Below are 19,883 nucleotides of genomic sequence, written 5' to 3' on the forward strand. Positions count from 1 at the left end.
GCCCACTAAGGTTATCCTTTCGAAGTCATTCTTCCTTTTACTTGCCACATAGCGGAAGAACTCTTTGTGATTACCCTTGATCTCCTTGGCTAAGATCTTCTCATAATCTGCTAACCTTCCTAGCTTAAGCCTTGTACTGCTCATGGGTGTACTGATCGCCTTTCTCCTTGTAAATTCTCCATAACATTTTCTTTTTTGTGCAGATCAAGCTTGATACTACTATTCATCCATCTAACTCCTACCTTGTTTGCCTTCCTGACCATGGGAACACAATCTGATGTTGCCTTCCTCAGATACCGGCCTGATTTTATCCCATGCATTGCTAACATCTTTCTCCTGCAATATGTTCTGCCATGGGACTGCTGCACGCTCACTCCAAAGCTTGTTATAATTGCCTAACCTGTAGTTCCGTATATACCCCTTCTTAAGAGAGAAATCCACAAATTTTGTAACCTCTCGAGTCAATACCACATGATCGCACTCACCAATTGGATGTAACGAGGACACCTTACTTATGCATATATCCTCTGAACCAATGACCAGGGCCAACACTCTCACACCATGTGTTCCTTCAGTTATGTGCCATTTCAAGTAATTATCTCATAGAAGATGTATGAATTCCATTTCCTTTTTGCCACATGATATTTCCTCCTTCCAATTGATATCACCATAATTAAAATCCCCCATAATAATCACTAACCCTGCACTCATTGCACCAATTTTCTGATGCATGAATTCAGTATCACCCCTTATACCCCCCCCCCCAGTCTATAGCAGCAACCAACTGTATATTTGGTTGCATTGATCATTATTTCACACCAGATCCCCTTAAAAGAACTCTTATTCAGATGTATATCAACTTGATATACTACTTTCTTTGGCTGCAACTCATTAGCCATCATCAACAGTACTCCCCCCCCCTCCCCATTCTATCTTCTTTATCCTCCCTGAAAATACTGTACACATTACATTCAATTCCAGTGACCACATCTTCTGCTGACAGCCAGATTTCACTAATGCTTACAACTTTTGGTGAGATTGCACTGACTAATGCCAAAAATTCTCACCTCTTATTTCGAATACTTCTTGCATTTGTATACAAAAATTGCAAATTCCCTTTAGTTCTTGTACCAGCTTTAGAACTGATATACATGTCACTAATTTCAGTAGTCCCATGCTGATTTTTATCCACTCTATTCTGCAATTTATTCCGCGAATAAGAATCAACAGTTATACAATCACTGCTTAAGTTTCTTCCTCTTGCACTCAACATTTTCAATTTTATTTTCCCTGCCCATTTACTTCAACTTGTTCAGAAAACAGTAACCTCTTCAATCGCTTATGACCTTCCATGTTCAAATGCAACCCATCTCTTGTATACAGCTGTCTTTTGCCTTCAAACACACACTCCAGACATCAACAAATTACAGACCTCTTTTTTTTGCACATTCTTGCAATCATATTATTCATTATCATCGCTTGTCTACTTAACTCATAATTGTCAAAATGAGGCAGCGTACACACACACACACACTATCCTCCCATTGACAAGATAACTAATAATTAAGGAATTGACAGCGTACACTAGAAATATAAATTAAATAAACTTTAATATATACTTTCCGATATTTCGGCAAACGTCACGTTGCCATCTTCTTGGGAACTTATTACAAAGACAAGTGCACACAAGTACTACATAACAGCAAATGGGAACTGAAGCTAGGAAGCTAATGTTTTCCTAAAGTCCTGATGGTGCCCCCTGGAGGGCTATATTGGTAGTTCTTGGCCTTTGGGCTGAAGTTCTTCTGATAAATGTTTCCCAAATTTGGGGGCAGTCTCATGCATCCAAATTTGTTGAGGTTTGGCATGTTCCTAAGGGCTGAGGCTGATTCCATGAACAGTCTTTCATGTTTGAACTTGCTGCGGTGTATTATTGTGGCTTTCTTCCATCTTATTCTGTGGCGAGTATCCAGAGCATGGTCTGCAAGCCCAGAGTGGCTGTACGTGTAAAATCGGATGTAATCCTTGTGTTCTGAGATTCTGATATTTGCTGTCCTGCCTGTTTGGCCAAAGTAGGACAGTTTACAGCTGCAAGGGACCTGGTATACACCAGGTAGGTCTAGGGGAAGTGGTTGGTCTTTAGTGGAGCGGATAAGGGATACCAATGTTCTGTGTGGTCTGTAACAGGTGGACAAGTCATGTTTTTTTAAAATTTTGTTGATTTTTTTCCGAGGTGCCTCGGATGTAAGGAATGGTGATGGACTTAGAGTAATCTTTTTTGTGAAGGGGAGGGGAAGGTGGGTTGTGGATAACTGGGTTAAGTATTTTTTGGATTCTTTTGGGGGGGGGGGGGTAACCATTGGCTGAGAAAGTGTCACGGATGTGATTTAGTTCAGTGGTTAGGGCGTGATCATTTGAACAGATTATTTTTGCCCTGTTGAATAGTGTCTTTTTTTTTTTGGGAACTGAAGCTAGGAAGCTAACGTTTTCCTAAAGTCCTGATGGTGCCCCCTGGCAGGCTATTCATGCAAGGTCCTCCCATTGACACTTTTCTTCTTCACGATATCTAACAATGTTCTTAAATCTTTTGCGACCCGATACTACCACTCAAGTCATTTGTACCCTCCATAACTATCATCTTTTCTGCATTATGCCCTCTCTTTATTGCTAAAGCCTCTCTCTCTGTTGTTCCACCAGCCAAGCACTCCTCAGGCATACGGCTCTCGATACCCTTAATCATAGAATCACCATATATTTTACTACCCATAACTTCATTCAAGTCCAAACAAGAGAAAGAATAATTATGGCAGGTTACTACTGGTGGTAATCATGGAAGTAGAATAACAGTTGCAAAGGATATAGTGGAATTATGAAACAAGGAATTTATCAATGTATATCATACTGGAGTAAATGATGCAGTGCAATATATAGAGGGGGAGGCAAGTATTAGGAGAATTGGAAGTGAAAGAATGAGATGGTGTATCAGGTGTTCATTCATTAATTTCATATGGTGATTCAACGGCCATGAGCCACTTTTATGGGAGGTACAGCACCACCTCAATCCTCCCCCACTATTTTTATCCAGACTGGCATAGCTGACAATTCAGACCTATGGATGGAGGGATTGTCTTAAGTATTCCTGACTGTATCAATGTGTGTTCATGTGGTCAGTTTGCCTGCTTGCAGGATGAAAAACCCCAGGAAAAACTGGGGAAAAAAACCTGCTGTCCACACCCAAGACTGGCTAACTTGGCTATGGCTGAGGAAGATCCTTAAGCTCCTCATGTTGTTGACAGGAATCAAACCTAGGACACTCCTTCCCCAGGCATACAGTTGCAAAGCGGATAGCCACTAGGCTAACCGTGCAGACTTATCAGGTGTTGTTTGGCTTAGATGTTATTAAGTCTGTGGAAATGGATGACATATCACTATATATTCTTAAGGAATAGTCACAACAGTTAGCTGTGCCCGTGACCTAGTTATTTAATGAAAGTCTTGCAGCGAGTAGGGTTCCTAAGGAGTGGAAAGAAGGCAAAATAATACCACTTTGGTTCTTGGACAAAAGTTTCCAATTATAGACCAGTCTGTATAACTGCTGTTGTACTCAAGGTGTTGGAGCGATTGGAGGTACACAAATGGATGTTGGAGAGATTGAAGAGTACACAATAAAAAACCCTTCAATCTCTCCAAGGTGTTGGAGAGATTGAAGGGTACACAAATCCAGCTATCATGGATTTGTGTACCCTTTGTGTAATTTGTGTAAACTTATATAGTACACAGCCTTACATTTTGGAGTGCAGAAATATAAGGCTGTGTACTATATTGACAGTGCCATAGTGCAGAAAGTGGTTGAGATTCGAGATTTGGGAGTAATGGTTGACAGTAGACTGAAGTTTAGAGGGCATATTCCCAGTGCTGTAAAGACTACATATCTTAGTGCTGCTATGATAAGAAGTACTATAATTCCATTTATAATCCCATTTTGATTAATCCAAATGGGATTATAAAAAAAGTAGAAAGAAGAGGGGAAAAACCAGAGGCCATCCCTGGAAGATGGGGAATAGATTTTTTACAATGAGAATTGTCAGTGAATGGAACACATTACCAGAATGTCTTGTTAATGCAAGTAGTGTTAAGGATTTTAAGACTCGTTATGATAAATATGTTGTCAGTTGAATGAACCTTGCATGATGAGCCTGCCAACTCCATGGAGGGTGCAATAATAATAATAATAATGTTATTATTAATAATAATAATAATTTATCCTTACTACTATGCCCTCCAGAACAGTCCTCCCATCTTATGTGTTTTTCATGGAATACAATCCACAGCTCTTTAAACTAAATGTGAATAGGTTTCTTCTTATCCATACATAGTACAAATGTACTATAGGTATATGGAATTATCACAAAGACAGAAAAAATTAATATCATGCTATATAGTAATTATGTCTATTTTTATTTTTTCCAAGGGTGTTCATGATTCTGTAAATACAATCATGAACCTTGCTCAATTCAAATGAACCTTGCAAAATTCAAACCTTGCTCAATGCAAGGTTTGAATCCACAGCCTGTTAGATGCAGAGTAGGTAACTTAACTCCTCAGCAAACCAGGCCAGCAAATTTATTTTAAACAAATTTTATTTGTATAAAATAAAATTAAATATTATGTAAAAGTCAAGAAACAATTGACTCTGCAACATAATTGTTCATTATGACTTCAAGATCCCTTACTCCCCCTCCCCCAATGCAGTATACATCCTTCCATTTCTGAATTTAAAACTGCAGAAACTTATATTTAACTACATTGAACTGAGATATCCATTTAACTAACTTATATTGCCAATTGATTCAATTTCTAAAAGAGCTGCAACACTTTCTGCTAGCTCTTTCCAGCTTTACATCTTTATCATCATCAAAAAAACTGAATATCTTTTCTCCCCAAAATATAAAACTCGAATAGCAATGGACATACCTTTTCATGTTCCTAATACTAGATGAATTTCATTGTGCATTGTGAAATCACTAACTTACTTACTGGAGGGTTGAAGTAGCTTGTAAAGTTTCCATAATTGGTCTTAAAGAGGGTTTCCAGATTATCTAACCCTTTTCCCGCCTACTAATTCTCCAGATTTACAACCTTTTGTAAATCTGTAGAATTACAAATAATTCTCCAGATTTTGTATGTAGTATTCACTTAAAAAACAAAATCCACTTGCCATTTACCTCCTTTCAGTTGTTACCTTTTTATGAATAACTCTTTAATGTCTCTCTCTCAGCTAGTCTTCCATCTGACCCACTAATTCTTTAACTCCACTATTTCAGTTCATGTATTTGTCATGGACAATCTATTGCATGCCCACCAGTACTTGCAAAGCTATGCTTTATTTTAATTTCTTACTTTTTGATTATGCTAGAAGCAGTTTTATAATAAACAGTAATCTTTGTTTTTCATTTATAGAAATAATAAAGCCTGTACTACATAGGACCAACATGAAAGGAAGCAGTATTGTAGCAAAAGAAGCCACACAGCAAAGTTTTTTTTGTTATACTAATGGAACTCCAACTCCTAATATACAATGGCTTAAGGATTATAATCCATTTGATGTGAGCAGCATACCTGGCATAGAACTAACTGAGAAACAGCAAAGGCTCACCATTAGATCATTAGTTAAAAAGGACTCTGGATTTTATCAATGCATAGTGGAAAACAGAGGGGGAAAAGAAGTTGGAAATGCTACTTTGGATGTTCAAATAAGTATGAAAACTCATATTTCATAAATAAGTTAATCTCATTATAAATCATTTCAAAAATATTACAGAACAATGCTACTAAATCAATCCATAATGTAGCTGATTAATGCAAAACTTGCGTATTTCTTGATTATATTGCTAATTGTTTCACATAAGTAAGTTTCATCCTTATTTAAATTGAATCGTATCTATTGGTAAGGATCTCATATTCCAAGGCCTGAAAATTCTACCTCACATCCTGTAGTTATAAGCTAATAGGTTACAACTAAGTATTTTGCATTACTTCTTCTTTTACTATGTTTTTATCCTGTGTTAAATGGGATCGGCATTCCCATCTTTAATCTTCTTCCCCCCAGGTTCTCCGGTCCAGGGAGTCTTCCTGACTCCATCCTTTCTCCCTAAGGTCATCTACCACCTTATCCCTCCACCTGAGCTTGGGCCTGCCTCTTTTTCTCCTTCCCTCCACCTCCATGCATTCCACTCATTTGCCAACATACTACTCACTCCTCCTCTCTACATGACCGAACCACCTTAGCCTGCTTTCTTGTACCTTCTCACCTTGACCGTCCCTCTGATGTAGTCATTCCTTATCCTGTCCTTTGTTGCACCACTCATCCATTTCAACATCTGCATCTCCGCCTCCTCCATCTTCCTCTCCTGTGCCTTTGTTATAAGCCACATCTCCATGCCATGAAGCATCGCCAGCTGCACCACCATCTTATACAGTTCCTCCAGTTCATCCAGCCGCATGTTATTTGGTGCTGTATTTCCTCATCCAGGTCTCCATTCCTCTCGACGACCGACCCGAGGTACTTGAATTTCTTCCCTGAAGTTAACCTTTCACCCTGGAGTTGTATAACCATATCCTCGGCACTCCCTGTTGATATATATTCGGTCTTCACCTAGTTAATTCTCATGCCTCTCTCCTCCCATACCTTTCTCCACTCTTCCAGGGTCCTTTCAAGCTCCTCTTGGGATGATTCGCAAAGAACAATGTCGTCGGCAAACATCATGCTCCATCGCGCCTCCCTCTTAACATCCTCCACTAGTACATCCATGACCAGGTCAAAGAGGTAGGTGCTCAGAGCTGATCCCTGATGGAGCCCAACGACAATGGGGAACCCCCTCTGTCATGCCGACACTAGACCTGACCTGAGTTTTCGCTCCCTCATACATCTTTTTCACAACCTCATGTACTTCTCCGACACCCTTCTTCCTCATACACCTCCATACCTCCTGCCCGGCCACTTTGTCGTACGCCTTTTCCAGGTCTATAAACACCATATGCAGCTCCACCTACATCTCCCTATATTTCTCCATCAGTCGCCTTAGTGCAAATATTGTATCCTTTGTCCCTCTTCCTGGCAAAAATCCAAACTGCTCCTCGCCAATTTTTGTCTTCCACCATATCCTTCCTTCAATTACTCTTTCCCATAACTTCAACGTGTGTGACATCAGCTTGATCCCTCTATAGTTGCCACAATCCTGAACATCTCCTTTTCCTTTGTAGATTGGGACGAGAATGCTTTTCCTTCATTCCTCTGCTATCTTTTCCTGCCTGCTCCCATAACATATTTCATATTTCAGATCCCATAACATATTTGCGCCCTCACTGCCCAGACTTCTCCACACTTCCCCAGGTATCTGGTCTGCCCCCACAGCCTTTCCATTCTCCGTTTTTCTCATTACCCAAAGCACTTCCTCTCTGCTGATGTCCTGCACTGATCCCTCATTTGCCTCTCCCTCCTCACACCTCTCTCTTGGATTCTCCTCATTTAGCAGATTACTGAAATATTCTTTCCCCTTCCTCTGATTTTGTTCTCCTCTTGTAGTACTACTCCTGAGGCATCCTTTATCTGCTTGACTGATATTATGTCTTTCGAGGCCTTATCTCTAGCTTTTGCTATTCTCAACAACTGCTTCATCACCGTTTCTCCCCAGTACTTCATAAACCTCGTCAACACAGCTCTCTTTGCATTTTTCTTCACTAATCTATATGCCTCCTTGTTGGCTCTAGTTCCAGTCATGTCCCATTTTTTCTTTGTCTCTTTCTTTACCTTGATCTCTTGATCTCCAACTGCACCTCCTCATTCCACCACCATGCCTCCTTATCTTCATGTGGCCCCTTTCCTGATGTTATACCAAGCACCTCTTCTCCAATTTTTTTCATAATTCGACTATTTACGTTCCACCATTCTTCCACGTCCTCTGAAAACCTCATTTCTTTCAATACCTTTTCTTTAAACTTATTCCTTGGCCTGTCCTCTTCCAATTTCCACCACTTTATTTTCATATCTTTCCCCCACTTCCATCTATTCTACTTTTCCTCTTTAATATCACAGTCTACCACAACCAACCTGTGCTGTGCCGCTACACTTTCTCCATTAATCACTTTACAGTTTTTCACCTCCTTCAGATGTTTCCTACATAGAATAAGTCATATAGTCAATATGACTTATTCTATCCCCGCTCTTATAGGTTATCAAGTGGCCAACTCTATTCTTAAACCACGTGTTAGCCAGGTCGAAGGCCGCAGCATGCTCTATGATTCGTTTACCTTATTCATTTCTTTCACCACTACTCCAACCCTCATGCACCCCTTCTTCACCACTCCGTCGTCTTCCTACATGCCCATTCAGGTCTGCTCCGACGATCACTCTCTCACCATCAGCGATTCCCATTACAACCTGGTCAAGTTCTCTCCAGAATGCCTCTTTCTCTTCCTCATCACAGCCTACTTGTGGAGCGTAGCCACATACTATCGCAGCCACGCTTCCTCCAATCTCAAGTTTAACACTCATAATCCGATCGTTCTTCTGGCACACCTCGCAGACTCCACCCTTCAGCTCCTTGTCGATGATAATTCCTACTCTGTTTCTTCCATTCTCATTTACCCCACTGTAAAATAATTTATATCCTTCAGCCAGCTCCTTTGCTTTGTTGCCCTTCCACCTTGTCTCCTGCATGCACAAGATCTTCAGCTTCCTTCTTCTCATCATGTCTGCTATCTCCCTGCCCTTCTCGTTCATCGTACCCACATTCAGCGACCCGATTCTTACTTTACACACTCACTTTTTCTGTTGGACTCGCTTCTTTAGCCGAACCTGTCCTTGGTTTAGTAGCCCAAGCCCACTTCTCACATTCCTTGGGCGACGGAACTGCACGTCGCTTATGGGGGGATGTCCTAGCCGTTGTCCTTTCTCAATTATCTGACATTTCATCCCTAGTTTTGGCATGTTTTTTTTTTTACGGCCGTATTCCCTTCCTGACGCCAACCCTCCCCATTTATCTGGGCTTGGGACTGGCACCGAGATGGGCTGGTTTGCCTCTCCAGTGGCTGGGTTAAGTATTTTGCATTACTACAATATGTAATTTGAAAATTAGCTGCTGCCTCAGAATATTGATTGCTGTATTACTTTTTTCTAATTTAAAGTATATTGTGATTATAAATATAATTTCAATATATATTATAATCTTGGGGTAAAGAATAATTGGCCATTATTTTATACACATATAATATGTATTGAAAAGCTAGTTCAGAATAATGACCAATTAATAACTGAACTAGATAACACAGGCCTCTAAAGTGAAACTTGTTAAATGGAGTTGGTTTTTGAATAACTTACTGTTTTTCCTATTTTTATATGATTACCTCCAGGGAGTATAATAATTCATCAAGGGAAGCCTACTCAGTACACTACTTATCACATTCTCCTTAGCATTCACAATAAATTCTGGTAATGCATTCCACTCATCCATCACAGTGAATGTAAAAAATCTAATTCCCACGGTTCTCCTATGCAGCTTCCAGAATTAGCCAAACTGCTCCCTCTGTGTTAATCTAACAATATATTTATCATATTGAACTTTAAACTTCTTATTCTTTAACACTCCCAGTATTAACAACTCATTCTGGTAATGCATTCCACTGACTCACCATTCTCCATGTAAAAAGGCTGCTCTTCATGCTCTTCTTCATCACACCACTCCACAACTTCCAAAGATCGATTCTTGTTCTTTTCCCTCTCACCTTCTACTCATTTTATAATTCCTTCTATATTAATCTGATAAAATCCCCTCACTAACTTAAATGTCTTTCTCTCTTTTTCATATCTCTTTTGTGCCTATCTACCAAATTCTGCAATTTACATTTCTGTAACTTCTCTTTGTGATCAACAGTTCAGAGTCATGATATTGCTCTGATTACTCATTTCTAGACCTTCTCCAATGCTTCCACATCATAATGACTGAGTTGACTGAGTAGTTAGCATTCAGGATTCGAACCCACAGCCTTTTGGCTGTGGGTTCGAATCCTGGCGTGGGTGTGGATGTTTGTGATTGTCTGTCAAAATACTAGTGGTGCTGGTGGGCGGTAGATGGTGTTGATATAGTTGCAGTTCATTATGTGTTGACTGATGGAGACGGAGAGTTGTAGAGTATTGATTGTGAATTGTTTAGGCAAATTAGTTGGGCATGTAAAAAGAAGGTGATCTTGATAGTAGACTTTAATTACAGGAATATAGAATGGAAAGAGGAGATAGTGTATGGGAACAAGGAGAGTGAGTTTGTAGAATTTCTGAGGGGGGGGGTACATACTTTAAGCAGCATGTGATTGAAGCAACTAGAGGCCTTAATGTTTTGGATTTGGTGATAACTTCACAAGATGTAGTTGTTAATCAGATGTTGGCTCTGCCACCAGTTGGTGAATGACCATGAGGTACTTGTTTAGGAAGTGATGAAACAAGAAAGGTTACTGCCAAAAATGGATATATGTGGAAGTATAAAGCTGGTGATTATAGTAAGCTCTGTGGTCAGTTAGCATCAGTAAGTTGCATAGATGAAATGAGCAGAAAAGATGTTGACAATGCATGGAAATTCATAAGGCCGTTTCTAACGCAAGCAAAGTATAACTGCAGACCAAGGGTTAAGCAAGTAAATAGAGTAGGAGTAAAATGGATGAACAGTAAAATCAAGCAAGCTGTGCTGTAAAAGAAAATGTTATGAAGGTACAAGATGCTGGTGATGATCAGTATAAAGTGAGGAAGGCAAAGGATAGGAAGGTGATGAGCATGGTAAAGAAAGAAAAGGTGCAGTATGAGAGGAGTTTGGCTGGTCAGGCTAAGGTTAACTCAAAGGAATTTTTCTGCTATATATGGCAAGCAAGAGATAGAATAATTATGACAGGTTAATATTGGTGGATAGTCATGGCAGCAGAACAATAGTCTCAAAGGATATAGTGGAATTATTGAATGAGCACTTTATCAGCATATATCATACTGGTGTAAATGATGATGTGCATATATAGAAGAGAAGCAAGTATCAGGAGAATTGGAAGTGAAAGAATCAGGGTTGTATCAGATGTTGTTTGGGTTAGTTGTAAATAAAGCAGTGAGAATGGATGACATATCACCACATATTCTTTAGGAATGTGCACCACAGTTGGCCATGCCCTTGACCTAGTTATTTAATGAAAGTCTTGCAGTAGGTAGGTTTCCTAAGGAGTGGAAAAAAAAAAGGCAAAATAGTACCACCTAGAAGCATGCTTCTAGGACAGAAGTCTCCAACTATTGACTAGTCTGTATAACTGTAGTTGTGGTTAAGGTGTTCGAGAGACTGGTAAGGAATAGAATATAGGATTGGGTTGATGGACATAGCATTCTTTATGATGGTCAGCATGGATTTGTAAAGGGTAGGTCCTGATTTAGCAATTTACTTGCATTTTATGATGTGGTAACAAGTATGTTAAATATGAGAGAATCATAAACGGGGATGTTCTTGGACTTTGCAAAAGTGTTTGATAGATTACCACATGATAATTAATATTGTATACAAGCTGCAGAGGATGGGAATAGATAGTATATTGATTAGATGGATCAGAGATTGGCTCACTGAACGATACCAGCAGGTTGTGTATGATGGAATAGTATTTCAGAAAAGGATGGTAACCAGTGGTATGCCCCAGGGTTCTGTTCTTGAGCCCCTGCTGTTTAACTTGTTTTTAAATGATATATTATGTGGACTAACTGGGGATCTTGTCATCTGCTAATGATGCAAAGATGAGAAGAATTATAAGTAGCACTTCTGATGTTAATTCCTTTCAGGAAGATTTGAAAAGACTTTTTACTTTAACAAAGTAGTGGTAGTTGTAGTCTTAACATCAATAATTGCAAGGTGTTGCATTTTGGAGTGCAGAAATATAAGGCTGTGTACTGTATTGTCAGTGCCATACTGCAGGAAGTGGATGAGATTAGAGATTTGGGAATGATGGTGACAGTAGACTGAAGTTTAGAGGGCATATTGCTAGCATTGCCAAGACTGCAACATCGTAGTGCTGCTATGATAAGATAAGAAGTACTCTAACATGTAGGGATAAAGAAGCGGTTGTGCCACTGTATAAAGCACTGGTCACACCACACTTGGACTATTGTACTCAAATTTGGTCACCCGGTTTTTCAGTGTGATGTGGAGACATTGGAAAATGTTCAGAGGCGAGTGACTAAGACAATATCAGGACTTTGGAATGCTGGCTATGGATTTACGAATCTCTTGCTTAATAAGAGTATACATCCATTTGACTCCTACCCTATTTATTCTTCGAACTCTTGACACATTCTGATATCACATCGTTTATGCATTGTTTAAATGCTTCCCATGCACTGTCAATATTCTTCCCATCCAGCAACCGATTCCATTCCACTGAACTCAGTATACTCCTCGGTTGGTCGTAACTTCCTGCTTTGTAGTTCAGCATGTAACCTTTTTTTAATGGAACATTCATAAACCTAGCCACTTCCCAAGTGAGTACAGTATGATCACTGTCAACAACCAGAGGCAGAATAGTTACATCTTTAACTGAAACATCCTCTGACACTATAATCAAATCTAACACTTTTTGACCTTGAGTTCCTTCTGTCACATGCTGCTTGAGGAAGTAGCCTGCAACACCTCAATAAATTCATTTTCATTCTTCTCATGAGATTCTGCTGCTATCCAATCAGTATTTGGATAATTAAACTCTCCCATTATGATTACTCTTTTTGCTCTCATCTTTTCTGTTTGGTGGTGCATTTCTTCATTACTAGCAACCAATCCACCATATCTGTAAAAACAACACACCACTATGTAATTGATCTTGTTAGATTCCACCTCACACCAGATGGCTTCAAACTCACTGCCACATGAAATATTGTTAGTAGTAGTAGTACTACAATCATAAGTCTGAACTCTAACTGGATTCAAATCATCCAATATCATTAGCAGTATGCCCCTATCCTCTCTATCTTCTTAAAAATACTGTATCCTTTATACTCAATACCAGTTAGTATCTCTGATTCTGATAGCCAGGTGGTCTCACTAATGCCTACAATCTGAGGTTGCAACATATTCACTAATGCAATAAACTCTATCCCTTTGTTTCTGATACTCCTAGCATTTGTATATAGACATAATAATCTGCCTGCATGTTCTTTTGTATACTCTTGTCTGCAGTCTGCATGACACAGTTGGACAACTTGCAAATCTCTATTCTTCTCTAGTGCCTTACACATGTAGACATCTTTGCACACATTTGATGTGTCTGAACTCTAACTGGATTCAAATCATCTGATATCATTAGCAGTATGCCCCAGTTTCTCCGAACCGGACAAACACAAAGTCGAAATCACTATCTTCTTTTCAACATTTCCATGACAAAGTCCATTCCAGTCATTAACAGTTGTATAACATTGTCGTTCTTACACTCACATTCTCACCATTCCTTCCTTTATAATTTAGTTTCCCTGACTCTCTGTTTTAGATCTCATACCAGTTATTAGTTTTTTTAGACTCTTTATACCAAATGCATTCAGGTGTAGGCCATCCCTCTTATACAAATTCAATCTTTCCATGCATCCATTCCTTTTACACAGCCTACACATCGAATCGTTTGCGATCATAGCCCTTCTTAATTCATTTTTATCATATTGAAGTAAAATACTGATGATTTTCACTTTCTCACTCTTCCCTCTCTCTCTCTCCTCTTCCAAGAACCCTTTCATGCCCTCTCTCTCATACTGAACTTATTGCTAGTCGTTAAAGTAGTTAAGTCGTTAGTACCTACTACAATTATGATTTCATTTACTTTTCTTTTCTGTTTTTGGATTGCTTCCTTTGTATTCTTAATTTTTGCTCCAGGAAAACTTGATGTTATAACTCACTCATCAATAGCATGTTTCATTATAGAGATACCATAGGAAATAACATCTTTCTTTTTACAAACAACATCACTTACTTGATTTTCGTTACTTCCTGACATACCTGTTTCCGTGCTTTGTTGTTTCTTGTTTTGCTACTTAATTTGCTGGCCTGATTGGCCGAGTGGTTAGTGTATCTGCTCTCCAGCCAAAAGGCTGTGGGTTTAAATCCCCGCATTGAGCATGGATGTTTGTGATTGTCTGTGAAAATACTAGTGGTAGTGGTTGGCAGTAGATGGTGTTGGTGCAGATGATATGGTTTGTAGTAGTTGGCAAATTGAGTGGTGGAGATGGAGAGTTGTAGAGTGAGTGCCCTCCCTTGATGAGTCTCTGGACTCCCTGGAGGTCAGGTAATGATAATGATAATAATAATAATTTTCTTTTTCTCCCTATGCTTATTTAAATTCCACTGGACTTTTTGTAATTCCCACATCATCTCTCTGATGATCTGCTTTAATTTTGCTATTTTGTAGGTTAATTCATTTTCATTAATCCCCTCCACATCTCCAATAACCTCGTTAGTGGGGCTAGCCTTCTTGTTCTCGCCTGTGGCACGCTTGCTTTTGCCTTCCGAAAGAAATAGTTGAGATTCTTAGATGCCTTTCATTTTTGGTTGAGATGTCATTTTTCTGCAATCAGCTTTGATTAAAGTCATCCTGCCACAGTCATTTTTCCTCTTACTTGCTACATAATGAAAATTCTTTCAGATTTATTTCAGATTTACTTTTGCCTGCTTAGCTAATTTTCTCTCATAATCTGAATATGGCATTTTTTACCGTAATAGAAAAAAGCTGAAATAGTTTGGACACATTGAGTGAATGGGAAGAATTCTCAAAACAGTAATAGACATTCAAATCCCTGGAAAAAAGAGGAAGAGGTAGACCTTCAATGAGATGAATGGATAGTGTGTCTAGGGGTGGGTGGTCTTCAGAGAGTTGAAGCCTCCAGAAAAGTCACCTGGGAAGGACTGCTGTGGTACATACTGAGGAGCAGTGACCATATGGCATCTGTTGATATTCACTGAACTTATGAATGCATGGTAAAAATGTGACATATATAATAATACATAGTATAGAATACAATGTAACAGATGCAAAAAAATAACAACCGTGCAATTGTTTTGGAATAACTGATAAAAATATTTTAAAAAAGAATTCCTACAACTATCTGAAAAAAATGGAAGATATTAGCTATCAGTCTTAAAAATCTGTTATTTAAGAAGCACAGTATCTGTGGTTAGATAGCAGTATCTTAGAGATGCTATGTAACCACACAGACCTGCTATTTTACTTATTTTTAAGAATTTAGCCTTCCGTTATTCAAAATAACCACTTATCTGGCCTTAAAGCAGAATTAGATTTAGAGTACTATAGTATTCTAAACTATATGATACTATATGATATCAAATGCTCAGATTACTTACCCAGGTAGGCATAAATATCCAAGTCATAAACAATAGTAAATGCTTGCATATAACAATATTTAACTTCTTTCATCAAGAGTTGCCACAACTGGGCATTAACAGTGACATTCTTTTTAACAACTTGAAGGGTACGTTAGCAAATTTTTCCCCAAAAAAAGCAGTACTCAGAACTGGTCAGTGCAATCAATTGGAGGTACTTCCGTTCATTTGGGCTCAACTCCATATAATCTTTTACAGACTGAACACTGTAGAATGTTCATTCTGCATCTTCTTTCTTGCTATGAGATTGGAACAGACTATATAATGTTATGAGAATCTTACTCATAACACCAGAAAAGTGCTCTTCCTACAATATCCTTCCATCATTGGTGAACAAAGCTAAAAAAATTGTGCATCATATAAAAATGAACTAAAAAACTACATATGGAAACTCAGAAAGGACTTTCTTTGAACATCATAACTGTGGTCCACAAACACTATATGTATAGCATGGTTCTAAGGAAATTCTTTTGCTCTGTACACTAATTTCTAAATCTAGAGAGAAGCATACTAGGTGATTCCAACTTTCTGGAAAGGTGGTGCAAACTGTCCATCCTATGTACTGGCTAACAACAGATCAAATGTTGTTTTCTCTTGTTTCGATTTTTTTTTTTTTTGTCTACAGAAGTTATTTCCTTAACCTACCATAGGGATAACTGGAAGATGAACTCATCAGACAGCAAAGATTAACTTGAGGTTAATAGTTTAAACATGACTAACGACCCAAGTACAAGCCATCCCTATGTTCCTGAATCTTTTCTGATCAGTCATCTATACAAATCGGGGTAAAATAAAGTGAAAATGTTCTCTGACTACATGATGAATTAAAGTTGCTGAGAGGCCTTCTCTCTATTTTTCCTACTAGAGAGAGAGAGATGAAATATAAGTGGAGTGCCTGAACTTTCAGGCTCTCTTATCTCTCCACTTGTACTTGTCTAAGTCTAAAATGAACATCACCTTAGTTTCTCACTTCCCATAATGCATGGTAATGTACACATTCAAAGTATTACCATACTTAGCTAAAGGATAAAATAAAAGGAACTGGTAACCATTCTTTGTTTATATTATTGTCTTTTCTGGATCTCTCTCTCTCTCTCTCTCTGCATTATCTCTATTTACTATAGCTCTCCCCAGCACTATCAGCAAACAATTGGCTAGCGATTGTTCCTCAGATCATCCCCATTTATTATTATTATTATTATTATTGTTATTATGTGACACTTCCAAGGAATCCAAAGACTCATCAAAGGAGGGTACCTACTCAACAACTCTCCGTCTCCACTGCATCATCTACACCAACACCATCTACTGCTCATCACCACCATTAGTATATTCACAGACAATCACATGAAATTATGAATTCAGTTCAATTAAATTAAATGAAGTTATGAAAACAATTATGAAAGAACAAATTAAAAGCCTAAGTCCAAGCACAGACAACATTCCAACAGTCTTGTATTTGGACTACTTCCTGTAAAGTAGTTTTCTCCTTGCAATGTGTATTATATTGATGAAACTGGTCACAAGAAATTTATGAGGCCACACATTTGAGAGTGATGGTGGATAAGGAATTGAAGTTGAGGGTTGCAAAGTAAACAAAATAACTCCAAGAATCACTTGGATGTTAAAGAGCACACATGTAGAGATAAAGAAGTTATTCCTTTTTATAAGGAGTTGTTATGACCACATATGGACTCCTGTGCACAGATTTGATGTGCCTGTGTTTCTTCAGAATGAGGAATTATTATACCCTCCATAATAAATTTAGTTTAATCCTTTATCCAAGTGTAAGCAAACAAAGTTTGTGCCTGAAAATATCTTCAGGACTGAGGTAAGGTGGTGCAACACCAGGCAACTCCTGGATATTTTCAGGCACAAACTTTGTTTGCTTACACTTGGATAAAGGATTAAACTAAATTTATTATGGTCTAACCAAGTACAAAATAAACTTCCAACAGTTATATCCTCCATGGAGTCAGCAGACTCATTGTGGGAGATTCATTCAACTGACAACGTATTTATTATACCGAATCTTAAAATCCTAAACACTCCTTGCATTAACAACACATTCTGGTAATGGTTCATTCACTGACAATTCTCCATGTAAAAAATCTACTCTTCACACACCTCTTCACCACACTTTTACATAACTTCCAGGGATGATCTCTGGTTCTTCCCCTCTCGCCTTCTACTCTTTTTATAATCCCTTCTTGATTAATATCACCTCTTTTCCTCCTATCCACCAAACTCTGCAATCCACAATTCTTCAACATTCTCTTCATAGCATTCCAATGTCCTGATATTGTCTTAGTCACTCATTTCTGGACCACTGTAATGTTTCTGCATCACATTGAAAACCAGGTGACCAAGTAGTCCAAGTGTTATCTGACCAGTGCTTTATATACTGGCACAAACACTTCCTTATCCCTACATGTTAGAGCACTTCTTATCAGAGCGAAACTATGATGATGCAAGTCTTTGCAACACTTGCCTCTAAACTTCAGTCTACTATCAACCATCACTCCCAAATCTTGAATCTCATGCATTTCCTGCAGTACAGGACTGTCAATATAGTACAGAGTCTTATATTTCTGCACTCCAACACCTTGCACTTATTAATATTAAAACTGCAGCTCCACTCCTTTGTCTGAGTCAAAAGTCTATTCAGATCTTCCTCAAGGGAATTAACATCAACTCTGATACTTATTAGATTGATTTTTTTTCTTGGAGAGTATTGAAATTAGAATAGATTGTTTGATTCTTTTGTGATTATGTTGTCAATGAATGACCTTAATGAGCAGTATAATGGGCATTATATGGATGATGGTTAGAGTGAATACCCTGCGATGCATCCTCTGACTCAGTGGAGATGCTTGGAGTATAATAATAATAATAATAATGTTATTTAGTAGATTCTGAAAAAATATATAAGAGAACCTCAGTATTTCATTATGAATTTCTTTTCTTTTCTTTTTTTTTTTTCTACTCTCAGAAGAAAAATATTCACAAAAGCCAATGAGTACAGTGGAAATTGCAATGACCATTACATTTATAATGACTGGAGTTGGTCTAATAATTTCTACTTTTATTATATTTAAGAAGATTTTCAAAGAAAAGGTAAATAAATAATGCTTGAAATACTTTAAAACTATTTATATTGACTTAAGAAATGTTTTTCCATTACATAAATTTTACCTGTTTGTTAAATCTTTGAAAGACTGGTTTTGAAGGGGATGAGAATATTATTATTATTATTACCACCCAAGATCCCATGGAGTCAAAGACTCATTTGGAAGGTCCTTTTATCATACACACACACACACACACACACACACACACACACACACACACACACACACACACACACACACACACACACACACACACAGCTCATCATACCATGCTTTAAGAATACTCAAATTCTTTGCAGACACCACACTCTCAGGCAAGGCATTCACAACTCTGCATGAAAAAAACCTACTTCTCACTCCTGTACTCACACCCCTCTTTATAAGTTTCCAGGGATGACCTCTGATTATCCCCTTATGACCCACTATTTTCTGTAGAACCTCTCCAGCATTGATCCTATAACAACCCCTTACTAATTAATAGGTCTCTATCATATCTCCCCTCTTCCTCCTGTCCACCAGACTCTGCAAATTGCATCTTCTCAATCTTTCCTCATACTCGACATTCCAGAGGTTAAAAACTACCTTACTTAGTCACCTTTGGACCCTTTCCACATCTCTTCGTCCTTCTGAAAACCAGGTGACCAAATCTGGGCACAATAGTCCATGTGTGGCCTAATCAAAGCCTTATACAATGGAACAAGAATCTCCCTACTTCTACAAGTCAGTGTAGAAGTAGGGAGACAATATATACTCACCAAGCATAAATTCTGCATCCCATCTTTATTTTTCAAATTTTAAAACCTTACATTTTGCAACATTGAACTCAAATCCTCATTTCCTGCCCAATCACTCAATTGATTCAGGTCTTCTTGCATGGCCACAACATCTTCACTACTCTTCATGGTTCGTCCCAACTTTGCATCATCTGCAGACAACTGAATATCTCCATCCAAATCTTCACCAATATCATTAATATAAAAGTTAAACAGTAATGGCCCTAGACCCCTGAGGAACTCCACTAGTGATTTTCCTTTTCCTGGATATCGCTCTCCCCATACACAACTTGTTGATACCTATCAGATAGTCAGTTCTCCAATCCAATGCACTAATTTAATATCCAATCCCATCTGCTCTAGTTTGCCTGTCAACTTATCACGAGGTAATTTATCAAAATCCTTTGTGAAATCTAAGTATATTACTGTGTATCCTTCTCCTCTGTCCAAGGAAGCAGTCACCTTATTGTAATAAGTAAGTAGATTACTAAAACATGACCTACCTTTAACAAATCCATGCTGTCCATCAAAGA

The 19,883-nt window shown here is 38.3% G+C and overlaps 1 protein-coding gene across 4 annotated transcripts in view; it reads left to right on the top strand.

The window, feature by feature from the left end:
• The window catches only part of LOC150106656 (vascular endothelial growth factor receptor 1-like), a 672,835-nt gene that overhangs the window by 345,683 nt on the left and 307,269 nt on the right, over positions 1–19,883 (top strand). For 2 of the 4 annotated variants that reach the window (XM_090392613.1, XM_090392615.1), the window contains exons 11-12: positions 5,461–5,757; positions 18,439–18,563. In XM_090392613.1, the coding sequence (XP_090248739.1) occupies positions 5,461–5,757; positions 18,439–18,563 (422 nt within the window). The remainder of the gene's footprint in view (positions 1–5,460; positions 5,758–18,438; positions 18,564–19,883) is intronic. The other 2 variants (XM_090392614.1, XM_090392616.1) reach the window with 2 other exon arrangements.

The sequence above is a fragment of the Typopeltis vanoorti genome, chromosome 5 (assembly GCF_054136105.1).
Source record: "Typopeltis vanoorti isolate ZY-2024b chromosome 5, IOZ_Tvanoo_1.0, whole genome shotgun sequence".
NCBI lineage: Eukaryota > Metazoa > Arthropoda > Arachnida > Uropygi > Thelyphonidae > Typopeltis > Typopeltis vanoorti.